The following is a 19165-nucleotide window of genomic DNA, read 5'->3' on the forward strand; positions in this document are numbered from 1 at the left end:
TTGTTCCTGTTTTTTTTGTTTGTTTTTTTTCTAGAAAAAAAATGCATGAGAAAACAAGTCTGTCCCTTATTAACCATTAAAGGCATCTGTGACTTTCCCTCAGGCAGCCAGTCTGCCCTAAGATGTGGACACTATAATGGATATTAATTATTAGCCAGCAGCCACTTAAAGCCCGACCTGTAATGATAGCTCCTGTTGCTGCTGAGCTATTTATAGCCCAGGTTACTCTGCCCCGCGTGGCTGCTGCCGCTGCACTGCTCTGCACTGCCAACTCTTGAGACTTCCAGGAATTAACCACGTTTCAAACCTGCAGTGTAAACATAGGCAGACATTCATGGCATGCAAAGTGCACTCACTGGGGGCTGTGCTGATAGAAGAGCTTGTATGTGCACACAAACGGTGTTTGTAGAGTATGTTTTTTGACGTGGTTTTATTTTGTTTGTTTGAATTGCACCGCTTATGGTTACAGCATGTTTTCTGCACTGCACAACACTGCACAACAGAGAGTAGCTCTCTCTGTTACATTAGAGCCTATTTTTTTTTTCTTTTTGCAGACTTTTGCTTTTTTGTTCTTGAAGCATTGCGTGTTTAGAAAATTATGGTTTTGGATGCTGTCCAGGTGTTGGGATTTTTTTTGTTTCTTCTCTTTGTGCTCATGATTATGTGTAACCGTGGCATCAGGGTATTGTGTTTACAACTGGGAGTAGCTGGTTAGCATCTCAAAAGTTCAAATAATACCTGAACTAGGGTAGGGTTAAAAGGATGCAGACCAGAGCAGAGAGAGAAGAAGGAAGATCAAATTATCACTTCTGTCAATCATAATGGGCAAGCATCATAACCTCGGCTCCAACATCTCTCTGTCTGGCTTTCTAACCACGCGGCCGGACTAAGATTTAAAGAGGTGGATTAGCAGTGCTTACCAAAAACCCAGGACATGTTACTGTGGAATATTGTCTCTGATGCCCTTTTAACATGTGATGACAGCCATAATACTGTCATCCAGCAACAGTCTTCAGTCAGAGGTCCCCTCAGATTCAATGCAAGCCTGACTGCTACAATATGAAGGAATCTACCAAACGACACAATGAAGAAGATTCTTTGGTCAGATTAGACCCAAATCTAACCGTGTCTGATGGAAAGCTCCACTGCACATCAAGCTAAAAACACGCTGTCAAACACTTGGTGACAAAACAAGCACACAGTGAAAGACAACACACCAGTGCAGAAATTTCACACAGAGAAACTGCTTTTGCAACTGGTTTTGAAACGTGTTCTCTGTCCGTTGCAGATACACTCGACTGAAGCTGCAGCTCAACCCGGAGGGACGAATTCCTGTCAAGAAGTAAGTCTTTCTGACTCATCCTCCTCTCCCCTGGCACCTTTCAGCTCTTTTGATCAGTGCACACTGTAGCTTGCTCTGCCTCTACACTTTACTCTGGGCATTAGTGCACTTCAACATCCACAGCCTTACTGTGGATGCCTGCATATATTGGACTATATTATCCCTATCCTTTTCCGTTGCGATACTTCCTGATATTTTAACGCAACTCATATTATCTTCTATATTCACACAACCACAATTTTGAGTGTGGGAAACAAATCTTTTGTGTGTCTGTCCGGTCAGTTTCATTCGTCTGTGACTTTGTCATCAGCTCGTTGAAAAACGAACTCCCTCCATTGCCATTACTCAAGTCGAGCTCTCAGGCAGCAACGGTGAACTTCTGTGATAACCTCCCTCAGAGCCGCCGTGGAAAAGCGGCGGGTGTCAAAACACAGAGCCAGCGACACACTCCTCACCGTTTAGGGAATTAACCTCCTGGCTGGGGAGGCATGTCTGCTTGAGTAATGTCAGCTTGACAGTGCTCTCCCACTGAGCATGCAGCGTGTCCTCATAGATCTGCACAGGCATACATCAAACAATAAATAAAACACACTATGGCATATGAAAACATGTCTAAACACTCATGTGCCACCTGTAATGGACCAGACTTCACTGCGGTAAATCATATTTATTGTCTGTGTGAAAGAAACTGAAGGCAAGAACTCAACAGCGTTGATGAAAACTAATTCAGTCACAGATGGCTGATATGTGCTGTTAGAGAGATAAATGAATTAGGAAATGTTATTTTTTATTATCTCTGTTTGTGTGTGATGCTTGTTGTGTTGTGGAAAAATAAAAATATGTCTGTAAAAGTAAATATATAGGACATTTTCCGCAACAAGGCAATACAACGTCTGTAGTGGGTATATGTAATTTCTAGCAATTTTCTAATCTTTTTTTTTTTTCAAAGCGCTATCATTTGCCCCCCGTCCGCTAAAGAAAATGTGGCTATATCCCTCCGATATATAAACTCTACCAGCAGGAGGTCATTCATCGTTATTTTTGTTTTGATCAGGAACATTTCTGAAGAGCTGATTCACTGTAGTTACTTATTAGTTAATTTCTCGTTATTGGTGTTACAAGTTGGTCACTGTGTTATTATAACATCAGGAACAAACATTTTAAGTCTTTGTTCAGAGTTGTTTTTGACAGTAAGACGTGTGTAATTCGTGAGATCTTGAATTGAAATGGCAGTAGTCTTCAATCTGCTATATGTGCTGGAGATCTACTAAATGCCTTTTAAAGAGCAGCTTGGTGAAATTTCTCTTATGCTTCAAAAACTGAATCCATCCATCCATTTTCTGTACACCCCTTTCCCTAGTGGGGTAAAAACTGAATCGGTAACAAAAATAACAACTTTACTGCAAGGCTGCACTCAGGAAAGCTCACAGCTTTTCTTATTCTCCTTCCTCTCATATTCTTCTACATCTTCTTCTGCATTTTTTATTCAGGTGTTATCTGTGCCCCACTTTTTCCCCTCCAGTTTGCAGACTCTCATTGGAATTTTTATTTCTCTTTGCTTATCTTTATTTATATTTTTTTTCTACTCTCTAGTTTGTTTGTTTTTTACTGCGACTTATTCTTGCAGTGGAAGCTCCCCGCAGGACAATGGGAGTCTCTCGAAGGATGTCCTGAATGAGCATTGGTTGAAAGTGTTGGGATTTGACATGCAGCTGATCAGAGAGGAAGCCTCTCTGTCAGCGTGACACTTTCTGTTTTTACTCATAAGAGGCTGTTTCTGTCCGCCTGCAGTATCTTCAGGATGTTCTCAGCAGACAGGAAGCGAGTGGAGACAGCACTGGAAAACTGCAACCTCCCTGCTGGCAGAGTAAGACGGCAAAATACACGAGTTTCCTCTTTTTTTAATGACTGGGTCCACGTATTTCCTCTGTCACACGAATCTGTGTGTTGCTTCTTCTCTATGTCCCCTCCTGCTTGTTTTTAGCCACACGCTCTTTAATCTTCTCCTCCTCATTTACCAGTCTGTCACTATTTAGCCCACTTTCTCCCGAAACAGTAACCGATTGTTGCGTCGCTCATTTGTTTGGAGTCATACTTTCTTAAACCGATCGTTGTAATGCAACAAATGGACCCAGCGGGAGCAATAAAGATGACAAAAGCCGCTTTCTTTCCACCCGTTTTCAGACTTCGCACGACAAAAGCTGCCCTCTCAGGCAAGCCGTCCCACAGCACCAGCTCTGCCCTCCAACGGTGCAGCAGCGAGCAATTTTTAGTGCTTGAAAGTGGCAAAATGCTGTTTAATGAAGTTCTGAACACATGCAGAAACATATGGACACACAGGAGAGCAGACTCTAAGGCTGTAATAATTGGCTTCTGAATGTAAAGTGAAAACAAAAGCACGTACACTCAGACACGCACCCACACACCAAAAGCTATACATAATTAGCACAATGAACGGCATCAAGACGGGGTGGGGGGGGAGTGTTTTGCTGAGTGCAGGTCTACTGGGATTTGCTGTTATTCCACAGCGCAAGTAATTACAGCTAAATGGTATCGCTGTTAATCCCTCAAACACACACACCCCCGACAGGCAGGGGTGCGTTCACAACATGGTTCACACCAAGGTCTCCTGAATGACTCAGTGAGTTTTAGCAAGGCTTGACCTCCACCCCCTCTCTCTGTGCATCTTCCCTCCTCTCCCACTCTTTCCTAATACCCTCCGGTTCTGCTCCGGTTCCTGTTGGCACGCCTGCCAACAGACAGAGCCGAGCGCACTCCGTCTTTATCGTACCTGCTCGGCTGCGATAGCTCGGTAAGGCGCCCGCTCTGTGGGTGCAAACTGGAAGCGGTTCTGTTGATGTTTTGAATTCTCAAAGCTGTGACCACGTGGAGATGATCCTCTAAAGAAAAATTGAATGGATGAGTAAGAGATCAGCATTTCCCGCAGACACATCAGGGAGTTGGACGCAAGAATTTTATTTAAACAGTACAGTAAGTAGCTGGCACGTCCACACAGCATGACTCATACAGAATGTACTCATTCATTTGCGGAGGCGGTTGACGATCGGCACACGGAGGATTTGTTCTGTTTGAAAGTTTTTCTTTATTACTCAATGGACTTCAAGCAAAAATAAAAACAGACATTACGTAGTAGATGTTAAAAGGATTTTAGTTGTGTGTAGCAGCCATTCTGGAAAGTTTCCAAGTAAGGTACGTCCATGTTCAGACATTTCAATACAGAATTGGAACAAGACTTTTGTTTTCATCACAAAACAAACAGAGTATAAAAGAAAAACATTTTTTTTCATTGACATTGCTTGACTGAGAAGAATTGACCGAAAGCTTCCTACAGCTTGAAATTCCAAGAAAGACAATTTAAGATTTGTTTGTTCTCTTACCAACCCTGACCTAAAAATCCAACATGGCTGAATTGTACATATACATTTCAGTATACATTTCTAACACATTTGTTTATAAATGTATTAAAATCCACTGGTTTCCCAACTTGGAACGGGAGTTGCTCCAGTTCGAAGAACGGGAGTTCTTGAATTTTCTCCACCTCCCCTCTCTTTTGAGGAGTTTCAGTTTGAAGCAGATATTAGTGTCCTTTAATAACTCATCTATTTCCCTGTTGCCTTTTACTATTAGCACTTCAGTGGACCCCTGACTATTCACAGTTTAGTATTCAGGGATTTACCCATTTTTTTCTGTGAAGCGTAAATTCAAATTATGTTTACAAAGCAGCCAATCTAGGAGCGCCATTCATTTTCCTTGCTGCCGATTGGCTGTGTAAATAATTCACTGAATGTTCAAACATGCTCGCCATTACTACCACTAGACGCTATCTAATGCCAATTGGTTTTTCGGCAGTGATAACAGGCAAAACTAAAGCCTCTACTACTATCACCAATGTAAACACGTGAATTGGCTGGACTCTACTGGCACTTTTACTGAGTTTGTGTGCTTTAGTCAGATAAGAAAACAGATTAAAACAGAGGCCACAAACACTTCAGGTGGATCAGGAGTAGAAAGAAAATGTGAAAAGCAACTCATGGCTGCTCTTAGTGATCAGTGATGCATGTTTCGTTTCCTAAGGCTCAGAAAACCTGTTTTCTGCTTTTTACGGCATCATGAATTCTTAGAAAATCCAGAGTATTTTAAATAAACATCTGCTGGTCTTTCTATGAAAACTAACCTTCAACGACATGTGCATGTCATTCATGTGACCCTGCTGCTGCTGTCGTCTGCAGAATGACTCCATCCCCCAGGAGGATTTCACTCCAGAGGTTTACAGCATGTTCCTGAGTAACATCTGCTCTCGACCAGAGCTGGACAACATCTTCTCTGAAGTGTAAGAACTTTATTGTTTCTAATTCACAGTTGAGGGAAAAAAAAAATCTTTACCAATCAATACCGAATGTTTAATTTGTTATCCATGTTTTTGAGATCTCAGTTTTTCTCAAAGTTACTCTAATATGTTGCTATTTCTTTACACGAAAAAAAAAAGTTAGCTTTGCTTATGATAGCTACAGTAGATGACCAAAGAAGCCTTTAGTATCACTTAGGATGCAAAGCAGGAAAACATCCAATAATACATTTTCTGCCAATTATTTATCAGGCTTTAAAGGGCTTATATCTGCATAAATGATCTTCTATTATTGTATTCCTACCTTCCTATTCACTTCATTTTAATAATTGAATATCTTAGACATTTCTTTTTACCAATATTCATACATTAATAAAACATGTGTTTCATTATTTTACTAAATGAAATGCGTACAACCAGTCCCAAGCCGGGAGTGTCTTACAATTTAAGGCTTACTGTTAGGCTGAGGACTGTGAGTTGACCCTTAACCTTGAGTTAGTCAGAGGATGAGATGAACCAGTATAACAGTGTCACTTAATCTAGGTTTTAATTGCCCCTAAGAGTGAGGGGACAGGAGACAGAAGGAGACAGAAGGAGACGGGGAACACAAAGTACTTTCACACTCTTAGATATGAATAACAATTTAATCAAGATATAAGCACCTTTTGTCTTTGCTATAGCTGCTCCTGCCCTTCATGATGTTCCCTTTTGTCCTTTGCTCACATCTCTATTTTTTTTTAATTCTTTTTTTTTTGTTGCATTTTGCCCAAGCACAACTTTTTGTAACATTTCTTGATGACTTCCTGTCCACAGTGGAGCAAAAAGTCGGCCGTACCTCACAGTGGAGCAGATGACAGAGTTCATTAACAGCAAGCAGCGAGACCCTCGTCTGAACGAGATCCTCTACCCTCCGCTCAAACCAGAGCAAGTTCAGCTGCTGGTGGACAAATATGAACCCAACATTTCGCTTGCACAGAAAGGTCACACATTTCCTACTTTTAAAAGTCAGTTATTTAGATAATTACTAAATTGCTTTAAAAACTGCATTTGCTGATTTAAATCTCTTCTTATCTTTTCATGTTGTCCATTGTGTTCAACACCAAAATGTTCTCTACACATACCTCATAATCATAGGGATACACCCAAGGAAATCCTTATCACCAGAATATTTCACCAGCTCTTTAGGTGCCCAAAGTAATCACGGTGAAGGAAATTTCCTGGTGTTGCATACACGAGTGTGAAACAAATCCTTAATAAACATCGAATCCATCTCTTTGTTTACATGGCTTAAGGCCTGGGGCGGAGGGGGGGAATCTACACGCCCATCACTCATCTCAGGGCTTTGCCTTCTTCGTGAGTGCAAAATATATTTTTAACGTCTTTCTGAAAAGATCTACGTAACTCGTTAGGATTACACCAACAGGAATTCAACACACGTTGCAATGTCCTCCATTTCTTGCAGTTGTTTTGCTTCCACTGTTTGCCTTATTGCTGCACTGGATTCATATTTTTCACTATTTTTTTTTTCCTTCTGTGGCTATTTTAGTCATAAAGGTAAAACTCCAGGCCATGATATGTATGAGACAATAAATGTGATGCATTTATTTAACCGATTCATTCAGAGATAAACAAACAAACAAACATTGATTGAAGCTTAAACTTAATCAATATATACAACAATTAGATACCATCTCCACAAATGTAGGGTACCACAAGAATATGTGACAGACTCCTGCATCGAACATTTTCAGTGTGAGCATGTGGGCCTTCACATCGTTTAACTGTGGGCAGACAGCATCAATGCACACATGCTATTTCAAATACTTCAGTAAATATCCCCCACAGAATTTAAAACTCTTCTAAAGCTGCTGTATATCACCTGTTTTGCTGCACAAATTTCACTAAACAACAATTTACTATTGCGCAGATTTTAAAATGAAAACATCAGGAGTTGCAGAATATTTCATGTAGGGCCGGATGAGTCTCGAGGATCCAACATTCATGGACATGCTGTGCTTTCATGTCCTCTGAGGTGTCAGTGGACCAGTCGCTGCCAGAACTGGAGAACATCCCACCCCAGATATCAGGCAACAAGCTCGGATGCATGCCAATTCAAATTTTATCTCTGCTGGAAAGTATGCTGCGTAACTGTGCCAAAACGAGGGACTTATTTTACACCATGTTCTGTTTATTGTCGAGCAAATCATTCCTGCATTTTTATTTATTTATTTTTACATTCACCAAATAATACTGCATATCATTTATTTGTGATGGAGTTTTTTACAGTCGATTTTCCTATTAAGACTCTAAAGACATCATGTTCAATTGAATTGGTCGTCTTACTCTGTCCTGCCTCTTCATTTTATCCTTAATTCATTTCTGAAAGTAGTAATTCTGCCGTGTCCTCTCCCATTTACACGGCTTTATTCATTTTTGGTTATATTTAAAGAACAAACTATTTCATTTTCTTCCATTAAAACATGGTGTTTCTGTTTCAGGATGTAAAAAATGCTAATCTGTCCAGAAGAGGCTGTTTAGCTACAAATCTCTCCACCGTTCCATCATTATGTTAATCTGATGTGCATGTTCTCTTTCGGATTTCGCTGAATATAAATTGGCCCTAATTGTCTAAGGCAGAGAATTGGGTGTGATTTTAATAATCTCTCCAGAGTAAAGTACCTACTTTACATTTATTCCAACATAATTGAGGCTGAAACTACAGGAAATCCTTTTTTTTTTTTTTTTTTTAACTATACTTGAATTTGTAGCTTCATTGCCCAGCTAGCTCATCCTGTCCTGGGCTCTCTGGAAGCGTGCCCTTCCCCTTCCTCGTGACAGATTTCCCCTTGTGAAGTATTTATCTAGCCGGAGGAAGTGCTGCCATCTGCTCTGCAGACGCGTCCAGAACTCCACATGTTACCTTCACATTCACTTTCATGGGCTCGTCCACATGGTTTTATCGCTCTTAAGGACATTTGCATTTTTAAAGCTGTTTATTCAGTGAGATATATATATATATATGCGTGTGTGTGTGTGAGTGTCATAAGCATTAGGATTTAAAGCTAATATAGTGGCTTGTTAAAGTGTTCACAACTTGTCGGCTCTTTCAAATTTTGCATGTTTTAACTATAAATTGCAATACATTTTACATGGGTTTTATTTAAAACGCCAACATAAAGTAGTGCTTATTAAGAAGTGGAAAGGAAATTATGCGTGACTTTCTATATTTCATTTAACAAACAAAAAGTGCAGCATGCATATGTGTTCAGTCCCTGAGTTAATACTTTCTTGAACCTGCAATCAAATCTTAAAATTTTTGGGATACATCTCTAATATGTTTGCCGTCTAGAGACTAAGAGGTTTGCCCATTCATCTTAGCAAACAGGCTAAAGCTTAGTCATAAATGCAGGCTAACACCAAATATTCTCAACTCTGATTTAGGTCTGGACTTCAACACATGAATGTGTTTTCATCTAAAGTGTTCCTTTGTAGCTTTGACTAAATGTTTAGAGTCGTTGTCCAGTTGAAAGAGTAATACCTAAGTTTGGTAGTGACATGCTAATATCCAGTACGGTTCAACTAGGTTCGACTACTGGAGCAGAATTTAGCTTTAAGTAAAGTAACAGACCAGGAAATGAGTTTAAACTGTTGGACAAAAGATGTTGATAACATATAAAACACAAAATATCGAATTACTTAAGCAGTACAGAAAAAACAAAACAATCATACCCAAGTGATCTGGTTTACAGAAGATGAAGTCATTTTAGTCTCCATCCATATTTACCTCCATCCACCTTCCCATCAACTCTGACCAGTTTCACTGTCACAGCTGACAAAAAGCACTAGCTAATATGAACATTTCCTATGTAGGTAAAAAATTCAGTTTTGATCTCATTTTGACCAAAACTGCTCTTCCCCAACTGAGATGTGGAAATTTGCAGCTGCTTCCCATTTTTAGGGAACGGAGCGAACAGTTCTCATATTCGAAGCTTGGATATTGTTTTATAACTTAACCCCGTTTAAACATTTTTACAGATTTATCACTGTGCTGTCTGGTGTTTTCCCTGGTCAAAGGACACGCCCTCCACTTTTCACCACTTTATTTGTACTGCCATTATCCTGGGATGACTATGTTTGCAAGATATTGTATAAAGATGTGTATGCTCATTGCAGATGATCTAAAACTAATGAATATGCGTTTGAATTTTGTATCCTTCATTCAGCTTTTCAGTCCTCTCATTATTTTGTACTTCTTCAGTTTATGCTGACTTTAACGCTACGATCAGAATGCTGAATATAATGTGAGGAGACTCTTAAAGTATTATCCATTCACAGAGCATCGCTGGCCCGTTGTCACATTTTCAGATGTTGAAAGATGAGTCTTTCAAGTCATTATTTCAGTCTAATAGCAGTATCCCTGTCCACCCAGGTGTAGTTTCACCTTTAAGTCTCACCTTTGCTGTAACCCCAGTAGAGTCTCACTCTACTACAGACGTGGTCCCAGCTATGTTAACATATTTTTCCACCCTGTGGTCTACAAATGTCCTGAGAGCTGAAGAAACCCTTTGACTGGGACTGTCGGTGTGACGCAGGTCAGACCTTAGTCATGCACAGAGACATCCCTGCAGTCGACAGAGGAGTGAGACACCCAGTGCAACCGAGCTTAGATGTCACGCACAGCAGCCAGCGTTAATTAGCTCAGCAACTCTGCAGAGGGCGGTACCGCATTAATTAGCATAAAGTGGCCAGAGGGACCTGCTGCACCCATCAGACTCGCATTACTTAGCATATTTGGAATAACGTTATGGGAGAGCGAGTGTGTAGGTGGAGTAGGCATGTTAGCCGTAGCGGTCGCTTTGAATTTGGCATTGAATCAGTGCAGGTTCTGTGTGTGGAGTTTGTGGTCATGTAGCTGCAGATCACCGTCTTTCCAGTGGATGACAACAGCTGGTTTGCACTTAATCTCAGATTCGCTTTTATGTGCTTCCTTCAGCTCAATGAAGAATCACGTCGTCGACAGTGATTCAAAGCAAAGAAAGAACAGTCAGGGGGGGAGTTTCTCTGTGACAGATCCTTGTGTTACCTACAACCTGTAATAATGTTTGTTTAAGTCAGTGGAGCTTGAAATACAGAAAGATACATTTGTGCTCTGATCTACGGCTAGAAAAAGAGGCCATTTCACACATTTGAACAGGTGAACGTTCTCCTAATTAAGAATAATACCCGCTCAAAGTCCAAAGAAGTTGAAGTAAAATGCATGAGTTGGGCGTTTTGGGTAACTTGTCTAAGAATAGATGCATTTCCTTGCCAAATCACTCATACTACTTGATTTTCTTCTTTTTAAAATGTTTTTATTGCAACATTTTTTGCGACAATTGAGAATTAAAAAGCTAATTAAATTTGGTTGTCAGAGTGACGAGATTTCCAATCTCCCTTTGCGTGTCAGTGCTTCGTACAACCATTTTCATGTCTCACTGTAGATTTAGTCCACTTGGCCTGGATTACGTCATGTGCAGTTTGTGGTGGTTATGGGACAAATTTATAAAAATTCAAAGAGTGTAAATTCCTTTGCAAATTCATTAAATATATTATCATCTAAATCACTTTCTAAAATTTTACGTATACAGTTTGTACTCTGGGATCTATGACGTTATTTAGACGAAAGAGAGAAAATGAATGAAATGCATCACCCTGACTACTTCCAATGTATTGTTCTCATGCAGGTCAGATCTCGATGGATGGCTTTGCCCGGTATCTGAACGGGGAAGAGAACAGCATCATTCCCCCAGAGAAGCTGGACCAGAGTGAAGACATGACCTTTCCACTCTCTCACTATTTCATCAACTCCTCACACAACACATACCTCACAGGTACGTGCGCGGAGACGCAAGTCAGAAAGCAAGACGGCCTAATTGCAGCAGGTGCATCCTTTATTCTTCTCCACAAATGAGCGGATCAGTCATGCATTGAGAAGCAAAATTAAAGTGCCGCGAGCGAGAACGTTCAGCTTTATACCTCGCAGGTCAGTCAATCAAATCTGGTGGTGCAGCTAAAGCCTTCCTTCCCCGCGTTACCACTCAAGAGGTTATCCAATCAAGTCATAGCCCGAGACTCCTTTCATTGTCATTCGTGAGTTAAATATTTCTGCCGACTGGTAGTCACAGTAGCTGCTTCTTGGCAGCGTGCCATGGGAGGCATTTGTAATACGGGGGGGCCATTTTCTCCTCAATGGATATTAGAATTCATCTATTCAAATCTATTCTGAGAGGAAACCGAAGTGCATTGAATCTTTCAAGTGAATCAGACCTCTCGAGCAGTGGAAAAAAAAAATGGAATTGCTGTAATGCCCCAACCCCATAGGCTGCAAAATAGAGAAATGAGAAAAACAAACAGGGGCTGTTTGGCTTTCTTCTCATGAACACAGCTTCCTTTACTTCTTTTCAAAGCGAAACAAGTTTTGCTGTTTTTAAGTGGGGAGCATGGAGGTGCACCTTTAAAGGGCAGGTTTGTGTCACTGCTGCAGAGGCATCTTAATCATGTGTTTGACAGTGACTAACGCAATAACGTTTTGGTAAACCTCCCTTGCTGGTTTTAAAAGGATATTAACTAAAAAGAAAAAAAAACAAAAAAAAAAGCAATTGAGGAAAAAAAAGCTTCTGAAAAGATCAGCATAACGAAGTGAGAGCCTCTCGCTTTGACATAGCTGCTTTTAATGTTGCAGGAAAGCAAACCGCTAATGCAAAGTGATAATTGCTTCACTAATGGCGACATGTTAAAGAGATTTGCCTGCATTAGACACTTCTACTGTTTTTTTTTTTTCCCCCCTGTTTTTTACTGCTTGCCAGGAACTGAAAGGATTAATGAGCCAGTGTGTGTGTTCGTGTGTGTTTGTGTGTGTTGTGCAGCGGGCCAACTCGCAGGAAACTCCTCGGTTGAGATGTACAAACAGGTCCTCCTGTCTGGGTGCCGCTGTATTGAACTGGATTGCTGGAAAGGACGCACCACAGAGGAAGAGCCTGTCATCACTCATGGGTTTACAATGACAACTGAAATCTCTTTTAAGGTACGGACAAAAAAAAAAAGAAAAAGCTGAAACCTTTAATGCAGGGGTAGGAGCAGAAGATGATTTTGAAATGTGTTCCTGTCAGTGCAGTTTGGGTTACCTAAACGCTTTTTTACTAGAAGATACTCTGTGTTTAAGTTGACAATACCTGGAATCAGAGTCACCACCTGGATTTAACTAAGAAAATAGGAACAAGCATCGTTACCAATTTATTTTACCCCAACCAATCCAATGATTGCTGTAAGGCAAATTCGGTGATCATCCAATGAAACATTAGATTGTGACCTTTTTTTGGTGGCAACCACAAAAAGGCTGGCATCCACCACTGTATATCATTATGGATTTTTGCACCCTTATCCTGTCTCATACCTTTGTCCAGTGAGATTGTTTCTGTGCTTAAACAATAGCTTTATCTAATGAGAACTGGTCAAAATCCTATACTGACTTTCTTGTTCGTCAAATTGACTATAACTGATGGCTGGTGTTATGAAGCCCCAAAATTTGCTTTAAGGTTAAATCAGTGTAACTTAGTTATTGTAGTATTTTCCATCCAACAAATTTGTTTTCTGTTGATCTATACAGGAAAAATATTCTTATGATATTTGAAAAAAATATATAAAAAACGAGTTAAACTTTTTTTTATCATGGTGTCATTTTAACATGGAGAAACCTTTTAGAGCTCCTCCATCCTCAGCTTGTACTTCAGGGCACTACTGTGCTGCATTATCAATTATTGCAATGCCATTCAGATCAATTATTGAGATTTGAAAATACAAGTTGTGTCCAATTTTATATTTGCTATAGGACTACAAATGTGTTGAGTTGGACTGGTCTGATTCCGAGTTGCTTTGTGAAACATATTCATAATGTGAATTTCTTTTTTTTCTTTTTTTTAAATCAAACTGTGGTCTCGGCTGTGAAAAACGTTTGCTTTTTGTGTTTTGTGCTGAAAAGCATTAAATGAGCTTTGCTAGAAAAGGGCAACAGCAACATAGGCAGCCCATTTTATCATTCCTTATTAATGCTGCCTTCACAGAAGTTCAAGCAAACTTTGCCTTCTGCACTAATGTGCCTCCTAAGAAGTTGTATGATTCATGTTCTTTTGAGTCTGAAGCCCCCCTGCTGTGCTTTTCACTACAGACTCATGTATGTTTCTAAGCACTGCTTGAGGCCCTAATAATTACTTATTTCATGCTTGCATGCACAGTCTTTTAATGATTAATTATTATGAACTGAAGAGCAAAGAAAACACCTTTTTAAATTTGTACAATGACTCTTCTTTATGACATCCACTACTGATATACCATTGGTGAGTTTTATGTCTATTTCACAATCATATGTTACAAAGTGCACAGAGAAAGTACACACACAGAGTGATAAGAAAAACATCAAAATCAACTGAACTAAAAGAGTAAAATAGTCCAAACTTCATCCTTACTGCTGCACCTCATCAGTTTTTCCATCATGTTAGGATCAGTATGTTCAGGTCCTGTTATTTAGTGTTATTTCTTTAAACAAAACAATCCTGCATTATTAATTAAATTAATATTAACTTTTATAGGAACTGACTTGACTTTCTGAGAAAGTGGACTGAAAGTAAGCTGTGGACAGAGTAAATAAATATCAGTTTGCTGACTGGTCACTATCAGCTGATCAGTTCAAGGCTCTGCAGCTTTCAAATCCCTTTTTACTTTATTCTGAAAAATGAAGCGTTTGTGTCAACGACCCTTCTGAATGACACTAAACTCTGTTAAATCAGAACATTTTATGAACCTGCTTTCCTTCTGGCAGCAGGCTGCTCTTCCTCCTCCTCCTCATCATCATCTGTAAATGCAATCTCAAGGCTTTTCTTTGACCATCTGACAGATATATGCGGCATCAATCCGCAGTCTTAAAAACACACCACTTCCTCTGGTCTCCAAGCAACAAGTACCAAACTCGAACACAATTTGTCCGTGCATTTCTTTCTTTCCACCTCAAGCACTACTCCTGCTGCGAGAGCGGCGCTGCACAGTTTGTGTGAATAGAGGATTACTGGAAATATAAAGGCAGTTTTAAAATGACAGTTGAATTTATTCATAAAAAAAAACTATTAAATCCAGTGTTCATTTATTAAAAATGTTATTGACCCACCTCCCTAAACAAATACACGTTTTTAATCTTTAGCCACTTTAACTAGGCCACCTCAAAAGTCTTTTTGTATTTACTCAAGTTAACTTCATCCGATAGTAAAAATAATTTGATAATGTGAATCTTTTAGGTGCAACAAAAAAATCTGATTAAATCTCTAACACAGTAAATACGTTTTCACAGTTCTGTACATTTTAAGAATCTGTAAACATTTTTGTGATGTCCAGTTGTATTATTTGAATATCTTTAAATATAGATTTAAGTAAATACGTTCTGTTAGAAATAATACACAGTAATAAAACACATTTTGTGATTTGTGGAAGTGTAAATTCTGAACACTTATTTGTAAAGCCACTTTTTTTTTGGCAACATCCATGAAATCTTAGTTTTAGTCTAGTTGTCTGAATCTGAAAATGTAAAATACTCCCAACTCCAAATATACCAACTATGTGACCAAAACACTTTTAAATGGGAAAATGCAGTAAATCTATATCTTAATGTTATTTTTAAGAAATGTTTATTCTGCCATTTGGCCGTATACAGCTGGTATTCAAAGACTGACAGCATAAACAAACACTATAAGGGTCAAGAGTAGACAAAGAAAGGCAGAGTTGGATAAAAAATGAAGAAAAACAAAAAGTGGGACATGCATGCTGCAAATTGCATGAGACACAGATGCACTGAATCGTCCTAAAGAGAAGAGCCAGGGGGCAATTTATCAAGGTCTTAAGAGGGGGAAGAGTACAATAAGGAACAATTCTTCAAAGGAGGAAAAATATAGCTTTAAACTCTTAAGAATTGAGTAGATGTCAAGAGGAAGAAAAAATAAATAAATGGGTGAATTGATTGATACTGGAAATCCAAATCTAATTTGACTAAGAGAAGGAGCCTAATGGAATTAAAGAGGAATGCAAAAAGAGGGGAGCCGAGAAAGATGGAGGAGAGCTAAAGATAAAGAAGGCTGCTGATTTTATTGAAAGACATGGTGCAAATGGAAATGAAGGCATTAGCTTAACTGACACTGTTGTTAACAACGGTGTAATTGATTTAGACGATCAGTGATTCAGAAGTCTGATTTCAGACCTGGTTCCTCTGAATGTGACAGAACCTCATCAGTCATATAAAACAGGCATTAATGATCGGGAAATCAAAACAGTGCAGCATTTAAAATTATTTTATTGATACTGATTCCCTTTTACAGTATTGATCTTACTGTCAAGAATGCTTTAAAATAAAGTCACATATAAACCTGGGTAAATTGACACATTGCTGTTTTTTTCCTCTTTTGTGTTCAGGAAGTGATCGAGGCGATTGCAGAGTGTGCCTTCAAGACCTCGCCGTTTCCTGTCATCCTGTCTTTCGAGAACCACGTGGACTCGTAAGTCGGCGATCTGCTTCGAGTCGGCACCTACCAGTTTTGACCTTTTTGATGAGCGCAGAGCATTTGCCAGCTGTCAGTTACCGGGATGAGGAGAACGTTTTGATTGGTTGCTCTATCTTTAATATCTCCTAAAGGATGTCAGGGAAGGAACATACATATTCAGTGTATTGACATTTAGCAGAGAAATCATGATTGTTTCTCTGTGCTTGTTTCCATGTGTGTGTGTGTGTGTGTGGGATGAATCCCAGGCCAAAGCAGCAGGCGAAGATGGCAGAGTACTGCCGGTCAATATTTGGAGACGCATTACTGATGGAACCACTGGAGAAATATCCTGTGAGTACACAGGATGCTCGAACATGTGCACATTCTCACTCTGACATTCACACTTTCGGCAGCTCCTTTTCTTCTTAACACGCACCCCGATACATAAAACATGGCATGCAGCGAAGTGTTCAGAAGGTATTAACCCATGGAAGAGTGCACTCAGGAGCCAGAGGAGTGTCTGCATGTGGTTCTTAGAAGGTGGCATTTTGAGGTGAAAAGTAAGAGCTGACTGTTTTCAACTCAAAGTAACTGAAAGAAAACATGGAAATGGTGATTGAATGCATCCCTGCTAGAGTGATTCTCAACTCCTTCAAATCGGTTTCGTTAACGCGTTACTTTAGATCAAGATAAAATGAGAGCAAAGTTTCACTCAACCATGCAGATTACCTCTAGCTTATGAAAAACATACCAGTCAGCAAATAAACAAAAGCAAACTATTACGTTTCTGACCCCCACAGTCGCACACAGATGTACCTGCTGGACATTTTGTTGCAAAAGACCAGTTTTATTTAGAGGTACAAATGAAAATTAAAAAAATGATACAATAAAAAATAAAAACAATGGCCCAGTCAAAGCTCAGACATAAAATCTAATTGCGAATCTGCAGCAAAGATCGAAAATTAATGTTCGCAGAAGCCTTTTATGCAATCTCCTTGAATTCCACTTCATAATTAAGAGCTGTTCTGCATTAGCATAATAAATAAAATCGCCGCAAAGTCCTTCAATATTTGTCGTTGAAATGTGACAAATGTAAATAAGTATAAACGGTTATTCCAAGTATTACATGTAATCAAGGTGAGAGCTTGCAAAATGAGTATTATTGTGAAAGGAACTCAAGCAACAGGTGTTTACATGTAGATCGATCTATTTAAGCAGAAATATAGAAATTACTGCAAATTCTCATAGCCTCTCCAGAACGTCTGTCTCTTTCGCTCACACACACACCAGCGACTGTTTACATGCCAAAGATGCCAACTTCAGATGACTCATTGCAGAATCACTCCAATTCGACTGCATCACCTCTGTGCCATCACTGAGACTGGAAATGACAGGCGTTTAAGATTAAATGAAAGTGTTTTATGCTGTAATCACAACATGGCTTTCCTTGGCAGCCCTTTATCAGCCTTTCCTCTGTTGCCATGGCTACAGGAGAAAAGCTTGCATTGTCCCTTTGTGGCCAAATGCTCAACCCTCCCTCCAGTACCCCCTCCACCCAAAAGACGTCTTTGTGTGTGTGTGATGACGCAGGCAACCCGCGCGAGGCAAATATAGACACTTGTCGTACAAACTCTCACACACACGTTCTCCGAACTTGAAAACACACACACACACATGCAGCACACACACTTTAGCACAGAAGTTATCCCCCTCGCATTTTTCAGCGGGGAAATTGCTGTCCCTGTTGGTATAACACCGTGGAGGAGCGAAAGTTCCCACCACTCTGAGGCAGCAGTATCTCACACACGCAGGGAGTTCCACCAGTCCTGCCGCCTGCCAAAGACGCATCCATCTGAGAATTACAGCCCTCTGACAGGGTTTGACATTGAAGTATTATCAGGGAGAAGCCTTTTGAATAGAGTGGCAGAGGAGGGAAAGTGAAGGGGAGGGAGAAAACGAGAGGCACACCGAGGGCGGAGCCGGAGGAACAGAGAGCGAAGGTACCTTTGAAGAATGAGATTTTTTTACCACTGAGCTTGTAATAACTGGGAAAGGTGAGAGCAATGACAACCACTCCCTTCTGGCATGAGGCAGCCATGTATACTGCATATCGAATAGAGTATCAGCTCTGTGAGTCCGTAGGCACACTGTCAGATAGGGTAATGTAGCTAGATTGGTTCCAGCTCAACCAAGGGTGAGGATAAAGAGGATTAAGATTTCGTAGAACTGAAGTTCCTCCTTCATCTCCTCTTTGCAAAGATCTTTTTCACGACATTTACGGATGCAGACTAATTTGTTGGTTTCCTTCCACGATGAACAAAAGCAGGAGAGAAAAAAAAAGCACAATTATCTCTGTACTGCTGAAAACTTAAAGCTGATTTGTATCCTTTGTGGATTATTCAGTATTTAACACAAATTAAACTTTGCTTTAGATTTCCATTTTCCATCCATTTTCTTCTGGGGGTTGTTAAAACCTGTTAGGGTTAGATTTCCATGGTCTTCCTCCATGGAGCCATTAGTGGTGTGGTTTTTCTATCATCCGCACTATCTATGTAATCATTCTGGGTCGCATTTCCTCTTCGGTCCACTCTAGGAGATTGGCTATAGCTCCATGAATCTTAAAGATTTTAATTATATTAGCCGCTAAGGCCACACGAACATGAAGCTACTTGGAGAACAGCTTCATGCTCAAACAGCTCTCGGCTTTGCCTTCTCTTATCCATGTTCAGTGTGGCGCAAGCTACCCAGCAGCTTGTCAAGTCCTTTGAAACTCTGGATAAGAACATGTGACACAATGTCAAAATATATTATTTAGCATATTTTTAAAACAAGCAATCTCATTTTACAGTGTATTTTAGTAGATGCATCTAACATAACAAAGGCTTTTAGATACGCATGAGA

At 39.9% G+C, this 19165-nt stretch overlaps 1 protein-coding gene across 2 annotated transcripts in view; it reads left to right on the forward strand.

Moving 5' to 3' along the window:
• LOC103148043 (1-phosphatidylinositol 4,5-bisphosphate phosphodiesterase beta-1) overlaps window positions 1-19165 on the forward strand; it is a 178230-nt gene that overhangs the window by 124265 nt on the left and 34800 nt on the right. For both annotated transcript variants that reach the window (XM_007566656.2, XM_007566655.2), the window contains 8 exons: window positions 1289-1342; window positions 3134-3209; window positions 5593-5693; window positions 6522-6688; window positions 11432-11578; window positions 12614-12771; window positions 16197-16279; window positions 16531-16615. In XM_007566656.2, coding sequence (XP_007566718.1) covers window positions 1289-1342; window positions 3134-3209; window positions 5593-5693; window positions 6522-6688; window positions 11432-11578; window positions 12614-12771; window positions 16197-16279; window positions 16531-16615 — 871 coding nt within the window. The remainder of the gene's footprint in view (window positions 1-1288; window positions 1343-3133; window positions 3210-5592; window positions 5694-6521; window positions 6689-11431; window positions 11579-12613; window positions 12772-16196; window positions 16280-16530; window positions 16616-19165) is intronic.

Source organism: Poecilia formosa, unplaced genomic scaffold (assembly GCF_000485575.1).
Source record: "Poecilia formosa unplaced genomic scaffold, Poecilia_formosa-5.1.2 Scaffold196, whole genome shotgun sequence".
NCBI classification, from domain to species: Eukaryota; Metazoa; Chordata; class Actinopteri; order Cyprinodontiformes; family Poeciliidae; genus Poecilia; species Poecilia formosa.